The sequence below is a fragment of the Siphateles boraxobius genome, unplaced genomic scaffold (genome assembly GCF_051911475.1).
Source record: "Siphateles boraxobius isolate OS27281-9 unplaced genomic scaffold, OSU_SipBor_1 77, whole genome shotgun sequence".
Classification (NCBI taxonomy): domain Eukaryota; kingdom Metazoa; phylum Chordata; class Actinopteri; order Cypriniformes; family Leuciscidae; genus Siphateles; species Siphateles boraxobius.
The window spans coordinates 20,045,777-20,058,891 of record NW_027509205.1 but is presented as its reverse complement, the minus strand read 5'-3'; the positions used below and the strand labels follow the sequence as shown (position 1 = coordinate 20,058,891).

Genomic DNA, 13,115 nt, shown 5'->3' with positions numbered 1-13,115 from the left:
AGCCTACTGCAGATTAATGTTTTTCGTCTATTGTTGTTATTGTGCCATTTTAATTATATTTAGTCAAATAAACAGCATACGAACTCCTGCACCTGTTCAAATGAAAGGACAAATGATATTCTTACGCTTGACAAAGCACGTAAATGAGCTGAAAACTTGATCAGTGCATTGCAGGCTCAAATGGTTGATGACAAAGAAAGGCAGGTCATTAACCCCAGATCACAAAACCGGATCAGGTTTGACGAGTTCCAGCCTCGTTGCAGCTGATGCTACGAAAGGAACTCTCAGAATGTTAACCCACCTCAGCAAAACTGTTGACAAGGAAAACATGGATCGGAATGTGTGCGTCAGAAACAAGGGCAATGAACTCTTGACTCCAAACGTTTCTCGGACTTTAATGTAAATCATATTTACATATTTCACAAAACTCTTCCAAAATATAGATGTCTGAAATCTTTAGTGTAATGAGATTCTTTATTTAACAAGAAACCCTCATAAATAGGTGAGTTATTATGAATTGAATGTGTTAATATTTATGAAGAGCGTGTTCTTTTACAAGAAAAACAAGTTTTATTTTTTATTTAAAAAGAGAGAACGGCAAAGAAATATATATACCATTAGATTTGAGCCACTGGAAAACAAATAATCAGAATATAGAATAATTGAATATTCTATTCAATTCTTTAGGGGGAAAATAATTCTAACTACATTTACAGTTTACATAATACAAAAGGTGAAAGTGATCTTGAAACTATAATTATCTTAATTCTATGCCAAAATAAATTAAATTTCCTTTTCTTAGGCTACATCCACATTGATCAGCATAAATTTGAAATCGCATCTTTTGAGGAAAATGTAGGCATCTCTGTGTTTGGGCCACACTGAAACAATGTTTTTGTCCAGCAAAAACTGAGCTTTTAAAAAAAAAATTTGAAAATGGCATTTTTGAGTTTTAGTATGGCTGTTGAAACTTGAGGCATTTGAAAACTATAACACATATTTAGTTGTGACGCACTTAAGAGATAACACTATGAAAGCAGGTAACAAGATAAGATAAATGTTAGGTTGTACAATCATTTAGCATTCCTGTGTTTTCAGATGTCTCCGAGTGGACGATCAACTTTTGAATGGATGGACAGCGTTTCGAAAAGAAAACTCAGTTTTCAAATTTATCCAGATTAATGCGGACGTAGCCTTACCAAAACAATTCAGAAGAAAGTGCATATATTAAACTTTGTTAATTACTTAAGCAGGTAGTTAAGGAAGCAAATCGACCACCAAGTCGAAACCAAAAGCATCACAAATTATGTCCATTTCTGAGACATTTTCAGCATTCTTCCTTTCAATGCTTTCAACGGTCCAAAAACCAACTGTCCAATGGTCCAGAATAAATTGTGAAATAAGTTCCCAGGGAAAGGCCATTAGCACCATCCATTAGTCCCGCAGTAATCCCAGTTTCTTCAAGGCTTCCCGCCGGTTCTCGCCATTTTGACCATGTGGGGAGATCATCACGCTTATTCCATTGGACCGGGGCAACTTTTGGGCATCGTTCCCTGGCTGAACCGCAGCAGCTTGAAGCGATTTGGTTGAATCATCAGCCTGATGGCTAATACCAAAGTCCTTTGCGCTCCCTACAGAAGGAGTTCGAGGTTGAGTCTTTCGTAACTGAGCTGGCGACAACCCAACATGGGTCCTGTCGGGGATTTTCATCTGTGACACATGTTCAATGACCATTCCAGGTCCTGTGCGCTCAAGGGATGCCGATTTGATCTCGTAGGACCTTACTGGTTGCTTGTTCAAAGATCCTTCCCTGGTTTTAGCGTCTTGGTGCTTTAGAGTATCTACACGTAGTTGCTGGTCCCCTGGTACGGGACTTTCAGATAGTCTAGATACAGAAGGAGTTCGAACTTGAGTCTTTCGTAACTGACCTGGCGACAACTCAACATGGGTCCTGTCTGGGTCTTTCATCTGTGACGCAGGTTCAATGACCATTCCAGGTCCTGTGCGCTCCAGGGATGCCGATTTGATCTCGTAGGACCTTACTGGTTGCTTCTTCAAAGAACCTTCCCTGGTTTTAGCGTCTTGGTGCTTTAGAGTATCTACACGTAGTTGCATGTCCCCTGGTACGGGACTTTCAGATAGTCTAGATATTTCTTGCACAGGTTCAACAGGTGCTGGAGACTGTGGGCGAGGCTTGGCTTTGAATTTTGGCGATTGGCAGGGAGAGACACTGGGACCTGTTTCAACCTCTTCGTTCTTCAGCAGGCCCAATTTTTTCAAAGCCTCCATTCGGATCTTCTGAGGATCCATCTGAGTGCGCTCACTCTGCAGAAGTAATGAATGTGTGCTCCCGCTGTCTTTGTGGCTTTTGAAGATGATATTAGATGGGAGTTTCTTGGGTTTGGGCGCCACAGCTGGTGGGCTTTTGGGGTCGCCGGACTCTTTTGGCACAGCAGGAACATGTTCTGAAGATGGTGAAGGTGTAATCGGTTTGTCTGCCACAGGATGTTGCGCAATCGTTATCGGTGTCAAGTGAGATGCTTTCTTCATGGAGGCCTTCTTGTGTAGGTTTTCGATCTCATTGTGGGATAATGGCCCTCTTGACGTTTCTGGGTCTGCACTCCTTGATTTGGTCACTTCGGTTGGTATGATGGATCCACCAGAAACATGCGGCTCCATTTTGGGGAGTTCGGGAATCCATTCTGGTGGCCCATCGAAAGCAGGTGGAGGTAGTGGCGAATAAGTGAGGCTTATCTTCTTCATTGGTTCATCCATAAAGTCTGTGGGTGGAGGAATGAATTCCAGCGGCACCCCAGAGGAAACTTTCTGCTGCTTCGGCTGAGACTTCACATCCAAACTCTTATGAATGCCATCTTTGGGTTTAGAGTCACTAGGCAAACTTGTTCTAACTGGAGGTTCAGGTATGAAAGAAGGTGGCAAGTCCACTACATCACTTGATTGTCCACTTCTTCGTCTAGGTCTAGCATTTGCTACTTCCAAAGAAGCTTTTACAGAAACTGTCCGTCCAGGTTGTTGATGGTTAGGGCTTGATCTGAACCCATCCGGTGCATCAATAAATGCCACTGGTACTTCTATGTGAGATGACTCCATTGGGTTGCTGATTGTCTTGACATTCCCACTGGCAAGATGCAATGAAGTTGGCACAAGGTACTTTTGAGAAGGTTTAATATCTCCTCCGATCACTTTGTCTGGATCCTCATGGGCTGATAGCTCTGAAAGAGAACATTTACTGTATGAGCCATTGTTAAAACATATCCACTCACACAAAGTGGAATAACGTTGTCTATTCTCTAGATATTTCTAGTGGTAATGGTTACCCTCAGTATTGTTCTGGTAGATGGGTATGCGATGAGCAGTTTTTCCTTCCAGGCCATTAGATAGGCCATCAGGCTCATCGTTAGACAATCCGCTGTCCTCCTCTACATCCAGAGACTCAATGGTCTCCTCAAGAAACATGAGACATGCTCTCTCCTCAACAGAAAGGTACTCCAGACTGTCATTACTCTATCACACAAAATAAATTAATACTTTTATTTAGCAAAAATTGATTAAAAAGTATCATTGTAATTTTTTTGTAAATGAATGAGTGCTGTGTTGAGGAGAAATTCAACTTTTTTAACTGCCAACATTCACAAAGAGCAGTGACAGTTCCTTATGTTAAAAATCAAATATTGGTTAAAGAAACAGTTCACCCAAAAATTAAAATTTTACTCGCCCTTGTATCATACTCAATCTGTCATATAGAGTACGTTTATGATACTTTTATAGTGTTTTTGTCTTTTGTGGAGCATAACAGATGTGAACACTATTGTATGGAAAAGATCTATTCCATGGATAAAATAACTGCAAAAGCAGGTTTGGGATTACTTGATGGTGATTCAGTGCGTAGAAACTGGTATAGGCACCATTCCTATCACCCTTGAAGGTTATGTAAGGATCAATGAATGAATGAATGAATGAGTCAGTCAGTGAGTGCTAATTTTTTGGGGGAACTGTCACTTTAAGATATTCTAGGAAATCAAAAAATGTCTTTATACTCACAAATCCAGAGTTGCTGCCGAGCACACTATCACAGCTTTCTGCACGGTCCATACCAGACACAGATTCAATGGCAACTCCCCCTGGCCAGGTGTCACTTTTTGGCATCGCACGAAAAGTGCGAGTCAGGTAGTGACACGGGTCTTTAAGGATATTTGTTTAATGATGGCAAATAGAGGACCAATCTATAAAAATATAAACAAATAAATAATCAAATAACGCAATAAAAAGTAACTATAGTAATACTTATAATGCAAGAACTACTAAAAATACACAAAACATTTATATGGTATGATGTTTTTTTGACATGGTATTTTGGACACTACTATGATGATGTATGATAAAGTACTTTTGAGTATCACATAAATACCATTGTATATGACTATGAAAATCACACAAAATGTAAAAAATTATTTTTCATTTGAATGTTTTACAAGAAAACACTATGCCGATGCTTCCGAAATTGAATAATTCCCCACTAGGATGCGGAAAACAGTACGCCAACAGAGTAGTATGTCCGAATACTAGAAAGACAGTAATTCCTACTACGAAAAGAAATTCCTATTACTTCCGGGCATATGCATCCGATGGACACTTTACTATCCAATGAGGCCACGGGAGAGGATTTGTGAATGGTGGTGAAGCGATGCAACTGACACATTGAGGTCACATTGAGACAACATGGCGGATGTAGTACGTCTGGATTACATTCATACTACACACATTCATATTATGTAGAATAAACTTTTTTAACGGTTACAAAGAAAATTTTAAACCAAATGTAGTACTTAATGTGAGTTCAGATGCAAAACATCAGTTTTTCTACTTCTGAATTTCATTTTTAATTCAATGTGTATTACATGTTTACATTACATAACATATTACGATGTTAAACTTGCCATTTCTTTGTAATTATTTGTGAAATTTACTACCAATTTCTGAGTGAAAATAGTTTCAAATTAAATCCTACACCAAATTTTCTTCAGTGCAGTGCCATGGTTTATTTCAAAGTATAATGGTATTCCCTATCTCATAACATCACTTTACTGCCAAAGCATTTTTCTGTTAGGGAACGTCCCTATCAAGATCATCTTGGTAAAAATGACTGATTGACTGAAACGTCACACTGTACAGATATGAATAGTGATATACACTGTTACAATTAATCAGTCAATAGTTTAGCACAGACTCAAGCTCACAAACAAACAACATAGTCTGGGTCGAATCTGATTTCGTCTTGCACAGTTTTGCTCATGGTTTTCAGGGATGAGGGGATGTCATATGTAATGGAGGTTAGCTTGTAAGAGCTGTGTGAGAAAACCTCACTCTCCTGGCCTCAAGAGATGTGTTAGCGAGTAGTGACTGATGCAAGTAGTGACTCCTCTCATGCCGGAATGATGGTTAGATGTTTGCATCTGTATAATTTGACTAAATTATACTGAATGGAAGATACATTTATGCCAAAATACACACAGTTTAACTGGACACACAGCTTTTGACATAAGATGTAGTACTAGGAAGTCTATTTCTAACTATGCATGATAATATGGTAAGTTGCACTTGTGTGTTTGCATTAAACATAGCTTGTCTCTGCTGTCCATAGTTTTGTTACGCAGGCCTGGCAACCCTGCTGACAATGATTTGCACATTTTGCAAGATTTGCACAGGCTGTGAATCGATTAGTTCATCAATGAAACTCTAAGCACAGATGGCTAGATGTTCACTAAATACCTGGAGGTAAACCTCATCCACCCTGTACACAAGCGCACTGTTACATGAAAGAATATAAGCATGTTTGACACACCTGTTCAGAATAAAACCACACTGAATCAAACAGCTAAAAGCCCACGCCCAGAGAACACAATGTGCCCATATTGCAGACGGCAGTTAAAAATAGTATTACTTAAAGGAATAGTTCACCCAAATATGTAAATTAGCCCATGATTTACTCACCCTCAAGTCATCCTAGGTGTATATGACATTCTTCCTTCAGACAAATACAATCGGAGTTATATGTAAAAAATGTCCTGGCTCTTCTAAGCTTTATAATGGCAGTGAATGGCTGTTACTGTTTTGAAGTCCATAAAAGTGCTTTAAACTTCAAGCTTTTTAAACTATCTTTCTTTCTTTCTTAGGGCCCGTCCACACGAAGACGCTGTATACGTATAAATTTTTTATCGTATTGGCGTTTCGTACACACGGATCCGGCGTTTTGGGAGAGTGAAACCGCTATTTTTTGAAACCGGGTCCCAAAGTGGATAAATCTGAAAACGACGCCCTTGCGATTTCGTGTGTACGGCCAATCCGTATATTTTGTGAAACGATGATGTCATCACCCCACGTGTCGACTAGTCAGACACGCTAAATCAGTAGCCATAACAGCAACAACTGCGACTACTTGCTTGAGTTCATGCTTCAGAAGCTACTGAGCCTCTTTTATTTATTTATTTATTTATTATTTAGGCCTACTTTAATGTATTTTTATTTTATTTATTTATATTTCGTTCTTATGCTATGATGCTTGTATTTTGTCTGATTAAGACTTTTCGTATTTTGTAGATGGGAATTATTTGATTATTATTCAAAAAACGCACCTCTGCCCCTCATGCTCACCAGTGACACGGCGTTCGCTCCGACATTACATTTCTCTGTAGGCCTACTGTAGGCCTATATGTTGTAGCCATTAAAGAAAAGTTAGTTTCATATTTATGTTTTAATGGTATTTTTTCCATTTCATATATGTTGATTAGGCCCTATATGAAAAGTGAAAAGCATGAGTAAGATGCGCAATATCGAGACACATCATTTTGACCACTTCATTAAGTTTTGTTTTGTATAAAGCCTTTCTTTAAAGTGAATTTCGTTTTGTATAAATTGTATCTTAATTTTAATCAATGTTTCATTAACAAATTGCATGGAAATATAGCAGACAATAGCCTATAATCAGGACATGCAGGCGCCGACGCGATATAACTTGCATCGCACGAGAACTGGAGCTTGTCTCATAAATGAACATAAACTCAGAAATATATCTAAGCTTGAAATGTCTACTTTTAAACAAAACAATTCAAAACGAAAAGAAACAGACAACTCTAATAATCCATATGAAGTGTGCATTTCTCTCTATAGGCACCTTCACAATACTGCGAAGGTGGCGAGTCAGCATCGTCACACAAAACACTAGTTTATTAATAAACAATTCAAATTTCTCCTTGCTATATTTGACACATTCATAATGATTAGGCTATTTGCCGGTTCTTTGTGGCAAGCTTTATGCGTCTGCTAACTAATCGACTATCGTGACTCATCCATATTTTGTACAATTTTAGTTTTTCATATTGTTCAATAAAGTTCTTGGTAAAAAAGAAAAGAAAAGAAAAGAAGCTACTGTGCCTAATATTACTGTATATTATTGTATACAGCGTGCAAGGTTTATGCGCAAGTCGAATTACATCGTCTCGTACTGGTCTGGCATGTATACTACACCGTTTTCAGTCGGTTTCAGTGGTTTCGTGTGTACGCAGATATTTCTTGAGACGACGCCGTGTTTACGGAATTTTTTTTAGAACGAGGAAAAAAAAGATCGGATAGGGAACGCACCGGCTTCGTGTGGACGTGGCCTAATTCCAAACTCCAACTTGGAGAAGCCAATTAGACTCCATTAGCTGCCATTTTATGTACTCTATGAACAATCCAGAGTCATTTAAGCTTGAACTTAAACTGAAAACCTTCAAAATTCAAACTTTTAAAACTACTAAACTAAAATGAAACTATTTCAAACTGAAATCCTTCAAACCTTTACAACTAATAAACTAAAACTTAAACTAATTAAAACTTAAAACCTTCAAACTTCAAGCTTTTAAAACTTATTCAAACTTTCTGGCTAGGCTTTTTCATGCCAACTTAAAGTTTGTCTACAAACTTTTTATCTCTAGTTCTTGAAACGGCTCTGTTGGGGGGTTAAGAGAGGCTTTCTGAAGTGAAGCGATGAGCTTGTAACGTGTTAAAAATTAACATTTTTCTTACACAAAGTAAAATTCTAGCTTCCGGCCAAACGGCTATAAGCAGTCTACTCATGCGAGTAATGAAACTTACAAAAACATAACTTACTTTATAACATACAAAACATTACGAAACTTGTGACATCAGAAGTAGCGTAGGTCATCATGGCGTAGCCATCCCTAAATATCAGCAGTTGTATTCGTCTGAAGGAAGAATGTCGTATACACCTAGGATGGCTTGAGGGTGCGTAAATCATGGGCTAATTTTCATTTTTGGGTGAACTATTTCTTTAAGCATTAGATTTTAGCACTGTCAATGAAACCTTGGTGAAATCTGAAGCACTTTAAACTGCTATAAATCTTAATAAGGTCTTTAGGAGAAGTTAACACACCACAAAACCATATAGTGAGCTGCCTGTGTAGGAAGCATCTTAAGGCATCATATAGGTGCAATTCTGAAGAAAAGCTTTTTCCAAAAGTTAGAGAGCAAAGTTATGGTGCATTTTAGGATGTCTTTTCAACAAATTCTAAAAAGCAACCCCAGAAATAATGAAGATAAAATATATATATATATATATATATATATATATACAGTATACTAAAAATGTATTGAATCAATTAACTTTTTAACGTTTAAATTAAATAATTAAAAATAATTGCATACAATAAAAATACATAGCAAAAATATTGGGAAAACAGTTTTAATTCATTAAATAAAATAAATTAAATTAAATATTTTCAATTAAGTATTGAAATCCCTTTACATAATATTTGTGTTTATGCATTTGAATATGTTTTCAGTAATGAATGAATTTGAAGTATATCTAAGATTTATTTTTTAATCACCATGCATTCTGGGATTGCTTTCTCCACAAAGAAAACATGCAGTGCTAGTTTAGCAACATATTCTATTGAAGATAATTCTCAATGTTCAAGTCAAAATCTTTTTCAGATGTTCTTTTTCAGGATGTTGCTTTTTTTTTTCTTTAAAAAAAAAAAGCATAATGCATTACAACGTTCAAGTACATTTCCCTGCATGTTTACAAAGACCAACAATTAAAATACACTGTCGTTCAAAAAGTTTGGGGTTGGTACGATTTTTAAATGTTTTCTGAAACTCACCAAGGCTGCATTTATTTGATCAAAGCTACAGTAAAACCTGTAATATTGTGAAATATTATTAACATTTTAAATCGCAGTAGGCACTATATGAAAATATGTTAAAATGTAATTTTTCCTGTGATCAAAGCTGAATTTTCAGCATCATTACTCCAGTCTTCAGTGTAATCATTCTAATATGCTGATTTGCTGCTCAAGAAATTATTATTATTATTATTTACTGCTCAATATTTTTTTGGAAACCGTGATGAATTGTATTTCAAGATTCTCTGATGAATAGAAAGTTCAAAAGAACAGCATTTATTTGAAACAGAAATCTTTATAAATGTCTTTACTGTCACTTTTAATCAGTTTAATGCATTCTTGCTGATTAAAAATATTAATTTCTTACTGACTCCAAACTTTTGAACAGTAGTGTATCGTGTAGGCTAAATGCCTTCTACTGTATGTGAATGGCTCCCTAGACAGATCACTAGGTTTTGAAACAGAGCCCACATTTAATTTTTCTATACGTTCCTTACAAAGTTAACTTGCCGAGAAACTCTAGAGCCAATGAGAGCCAGTGAAACAGCAGTGCCTCGAGAAACGTGAACAAGTTTGAATGCTAGCCATTGTTACAGTGAAAGTTTTCAAGTTGTTCAGCATATTTCAGTCCGCTCTGCCCCGCTGAGGTGAGGTCATTACAAGAACACACACCTTCTTCTCCGTGACTCCGTGAGAGAAACATCGATGACTTCGGCCGACACCTAAAGCTGCGTTCGCACTGGAATGCCACTGTGCCTGATTGGATCTGCTGCAAATTCCAGCTGTTCACAGAATTTATTCACGTATTAACAAAATCTCCTTGCCTTTTGGGCTTGGGAATGTTTGACTTTGACTATGACTAGAATGCAAACAAGTGAAATCAGATATAATGAGACAACTAACCTTTCAAATAGTATGAGTAATCAGGTTCAACGCGGCGTATCGTTGGGTTTGCCCTTGAGCCCACAGACACTATTGTTTTCATAAAATGAACATGTTGGTGTGTATTTGAGGGAGTGGCAGCTTAAAATAGAAAGCGAGCCGGAACAAAGACATTAGTGTCCAAGTAGAGCCACTAAATTTCAGCATTTTTTTAAATTTAATTGAACATTTCACAGACAATTGTAACTTCAGCATAAGCATGTGATTTGGACGAGAGAAACTGTTTAAAGGTCAATAGCTATATTTCCATCTAAAGCTGCAAATTTAACTTATGTGCAAACTTGCAATATCTCATAAAACATTTTTGATCAAAGCAGCGTTTCCATCTCATGTGTTCAAGAGAACAAAATCAACACTTTCATGGAAATTGGCGCAAAATATCTGTAATAAAATGGAAGTCGCTGGAATCCGGGAAACACTGTGGCTTTTTTCCTCCATCATAAATGATGAAAGACGAAACGCAATAAACGCGGTCATGATCTCTTGTGTTCGGATGCTTGTGTGTGAGAACGCAATCGTGTGAGACGCTTCTGGGAGAGAAAATGAGAAATAAAACCAAATCATTCTGATGAAAGACTTTATCTCAGGCATTTCAGAACGACAAAACAAACATTTGAGATGCTGTGATGTGATTGGTCCGCTGGTTAGTCCAGTTATCCAATCACAGCCTCTGCTGAGGCAAAGTCACATGAGCTTTTTGTTGCGCGTCAAAGGATTTATTGTGTATGTGTTTCGAATGTAGTTTATGAGCATGTCTTCACATTGGATAAAAAAATATCATTTGAGTGCATAAGTTTTGTATGTGCATTTTTGGAATTTATATGCATCGATTCTGATTGGCCAATCCCAGCAATCTATTCGTATATATTTTAGCATAATGATGCTGAGCTGTGTAATTGATAGTTGTCCCAGACAACGGATATCCTACATAATTGCACTATCATACAAACAACAAGCTTAATCTGACAAAACGAGAGAGAAAAAAGTAAAATATTTGGCCTATGACATGAAGGCCAGTCATCTGCAGGTCCTGGCCAATCATTTACTTAGAATAAACACACATAGTCCGAATCCACATGCAAAGCACACATGAAAGCTGCAGACCTCTCTGTTTGCATAATTAGATATACTGTCCCCATCATTTATACACACCATCACCTATTTAACAACATGACACCATGGAAAGATTTATGATTGGCCCTCGGCTGTTTAGCTGTCTAGTGCACTGAACACTAAATAAAACATGCTTTTGGCTTCATCGGACGAATTCAACAAATGAGCTTTTGTAAAAAAAAAGGCTTATGGTTATCCTGGAAGCATCACACAAATGTTTTACAATATGCAAATGTTTCCCAGCTAAAGTATGAGTTCATTATAACAGACTATAGCAGTGTAATTTCCAGTTATTCTTGCAAATAAAAATGTAACAAATATTTTGTAATAACTTAGTTGTAAAAAAAATTATATATATATATATATATATATATATATATATATATATATATATATATATATATATATATATATATGGTCCTGACAAAAAAGAAAATCAAGAATTCAAGAATATCCAAATGAACAGATTAAGCAGTTATGATCTTTTTAAACACAATATTAAATCAAGGTGTTAAGTTCTAACTACATTTGATTATGAAACAAAGTCTTTCACTAACAAACATATAAAACATATAGGCTAGCTATAATAAATACATTAAGCGTCTTTAAAGTGTGTGTGAACATGGATTTGACATCTGTCACATAAAGTCCTGCTGCCATGATAGTTGACATTAAAAACTGCTATTGACACACAGGTAACCTGTCACCTACATTTACGCAGCGATAGTTAAGTTTTCAGAATATTTATGTTTTCAGACTATTTATTTTACTATTAAGGCATATATAACACGCTGTCATTATAAGAGTCTGAAAATACCCGTCAAAAGGCAGTTAAAGTCTTACCTGTCCGTCAGGAATTGCAGTCGCTCACCTGCGTGTCTCTCTCAGTTGTTCTGAAGTAAACCAGTCAGAGCGCGAGACTCTTCAACAGCGCACCTCGTCCGAGCTCATCTGCGCATGCGTCACTCACTAAGCCGCAGCTGATTGGCTGAACGCTCGAGACCATGCGTAAACAACAGTTTACAGTAAACAAGGCTTGTACTGTGTCGTAAACATTATCTAAAAATGTCACGTAAAACAATATACAGAATGTAACAATAATACCCATGGATTATTGTCACATAACCTGATCACGTTTCAATTTAGCCTATTTCAACTTATTAATACATTTATTTTCCCCCCAATCCAATTTAATGTTCAAAGTGAATAATAAGCAGGTGTAAATGTTAATTGTCTTTAAAAAAAAGTAGACCGCATTGCATTATGGGATACAGTAAGCTACTTCACCCACATGGAATTTCAGAATTAAATAAACAGTATTGAGTATTATGAATTAGCCATAGATGAGAAGACCATTATAACCATCACTCATAACTGAAGTATGAAGAGATGTAGCCTAAAAATGCAAGTTTCACTTCAACCGAAGGAAATGAATGTAACTTTTACTATTTGTTGTAATACCTCAATAATAGGCCTACATTTCACTTACACAACCATGTTAAACGACATGGAATAATTCAAATATGTAATAATTCCAGGCCAGATGACTCCTTCCCCAAAACTCTCAAGCGTCAGACTTGTGAGTTATGTTTTATCATGTTGTTAGATGCATTGTATTTCCAGGAAATGATCAAATGCCCTTTTTCTTTGAGGGGAAATACTTTACTGCCTTCCCTATCAGCAAAAGCAAACAGAAGTAGCCCAACTTTGAGGAATCAGTTAAATCTTGTTTAACAATGACATTCCACCTGGTCATTCATTTACCTGGTAATGTGATCAAGTGGTATGTGATCAATGTAAACCTGAGTTCAGGGTGTAGGCCAATCAGGTTTACATCAGACAAAATGATTATTTATT

The 13,115-nt window shown here is 36.8% G+C and overlaps 1 protein-coding gene across 2 annotated transcripts; it reads right to left on the bottom strand.

Annotated features, from left to right (window-relative positions):
* Positions 1 to 375: 375 nt before the first annotated feature.
* On the bottom strand, positions 376 to 12,213 carry LOC143725814 (specifically androgen-regulated gene protein). 2 transcript variants are annotated; one of them, XM_077218598.1, is made up of 6 exons: positions 12,102 to 12,174; positions 10,107 to 10,226; positions 9,876 to 9,985; positions 4,063 to 4,244; positions 3,339 to 3,525; positions 376 to 3,233 (listed from the first exon to the last, which is right to left on the bottom strand). In XM_077218598.1, the coding sequence occupies exons 4-6, from the start codon at positions 4,165 to 4,167 to the stop codon at positions 1,435 to 1,437; spliced, it is 2,091 nt and encodes a 696-aa protein (XP_077074713.1). In that variant the 5' UTR covers positions 4,168 to 4,244; positions 9,876 to 9,985; positions 10,107 to 10,226; positions 12,102 to 12,174; the 3' UTR covers positions 376 to 1,434. The 2 variants fall into 2 exon arrangements, with proteins under 2 accessions (XP_077074713.1, XP_077074712.1); XM_077218597.1 differs by lacking the exons at positions 9,876 to 9,985; positions 10,107 to 10,226 and having other exon boundaries at positions 12,102 to 12,213.
* Between the last annotated feature and the right edge of the window lie 902 nt (positions 12,214 to 13,115).

Coding starts and splice junctions, on each gene's coding strand:
- LOC143725814 (XM_077218597.1), bottom strand. CDS start 4,167: ATGCCAAAAAGTGACACCTGGCCAGGGGGAGTTGCCATTGAATCTGTG. Junction 3,526..4,062: donor TCGGCAGCAACTCTGGATTT/GTGAGTATAAAG, acceptor TTTGTGTGATAG/AGTAATGACAGTCTGGAGTA. Junction 3,234..3,338: donor CTACCAGAACAATACTGAGG/GTAACCATTACC, acceptor GTTCTCTTTCAG/AGCTATCAGCCCATGAGGAT.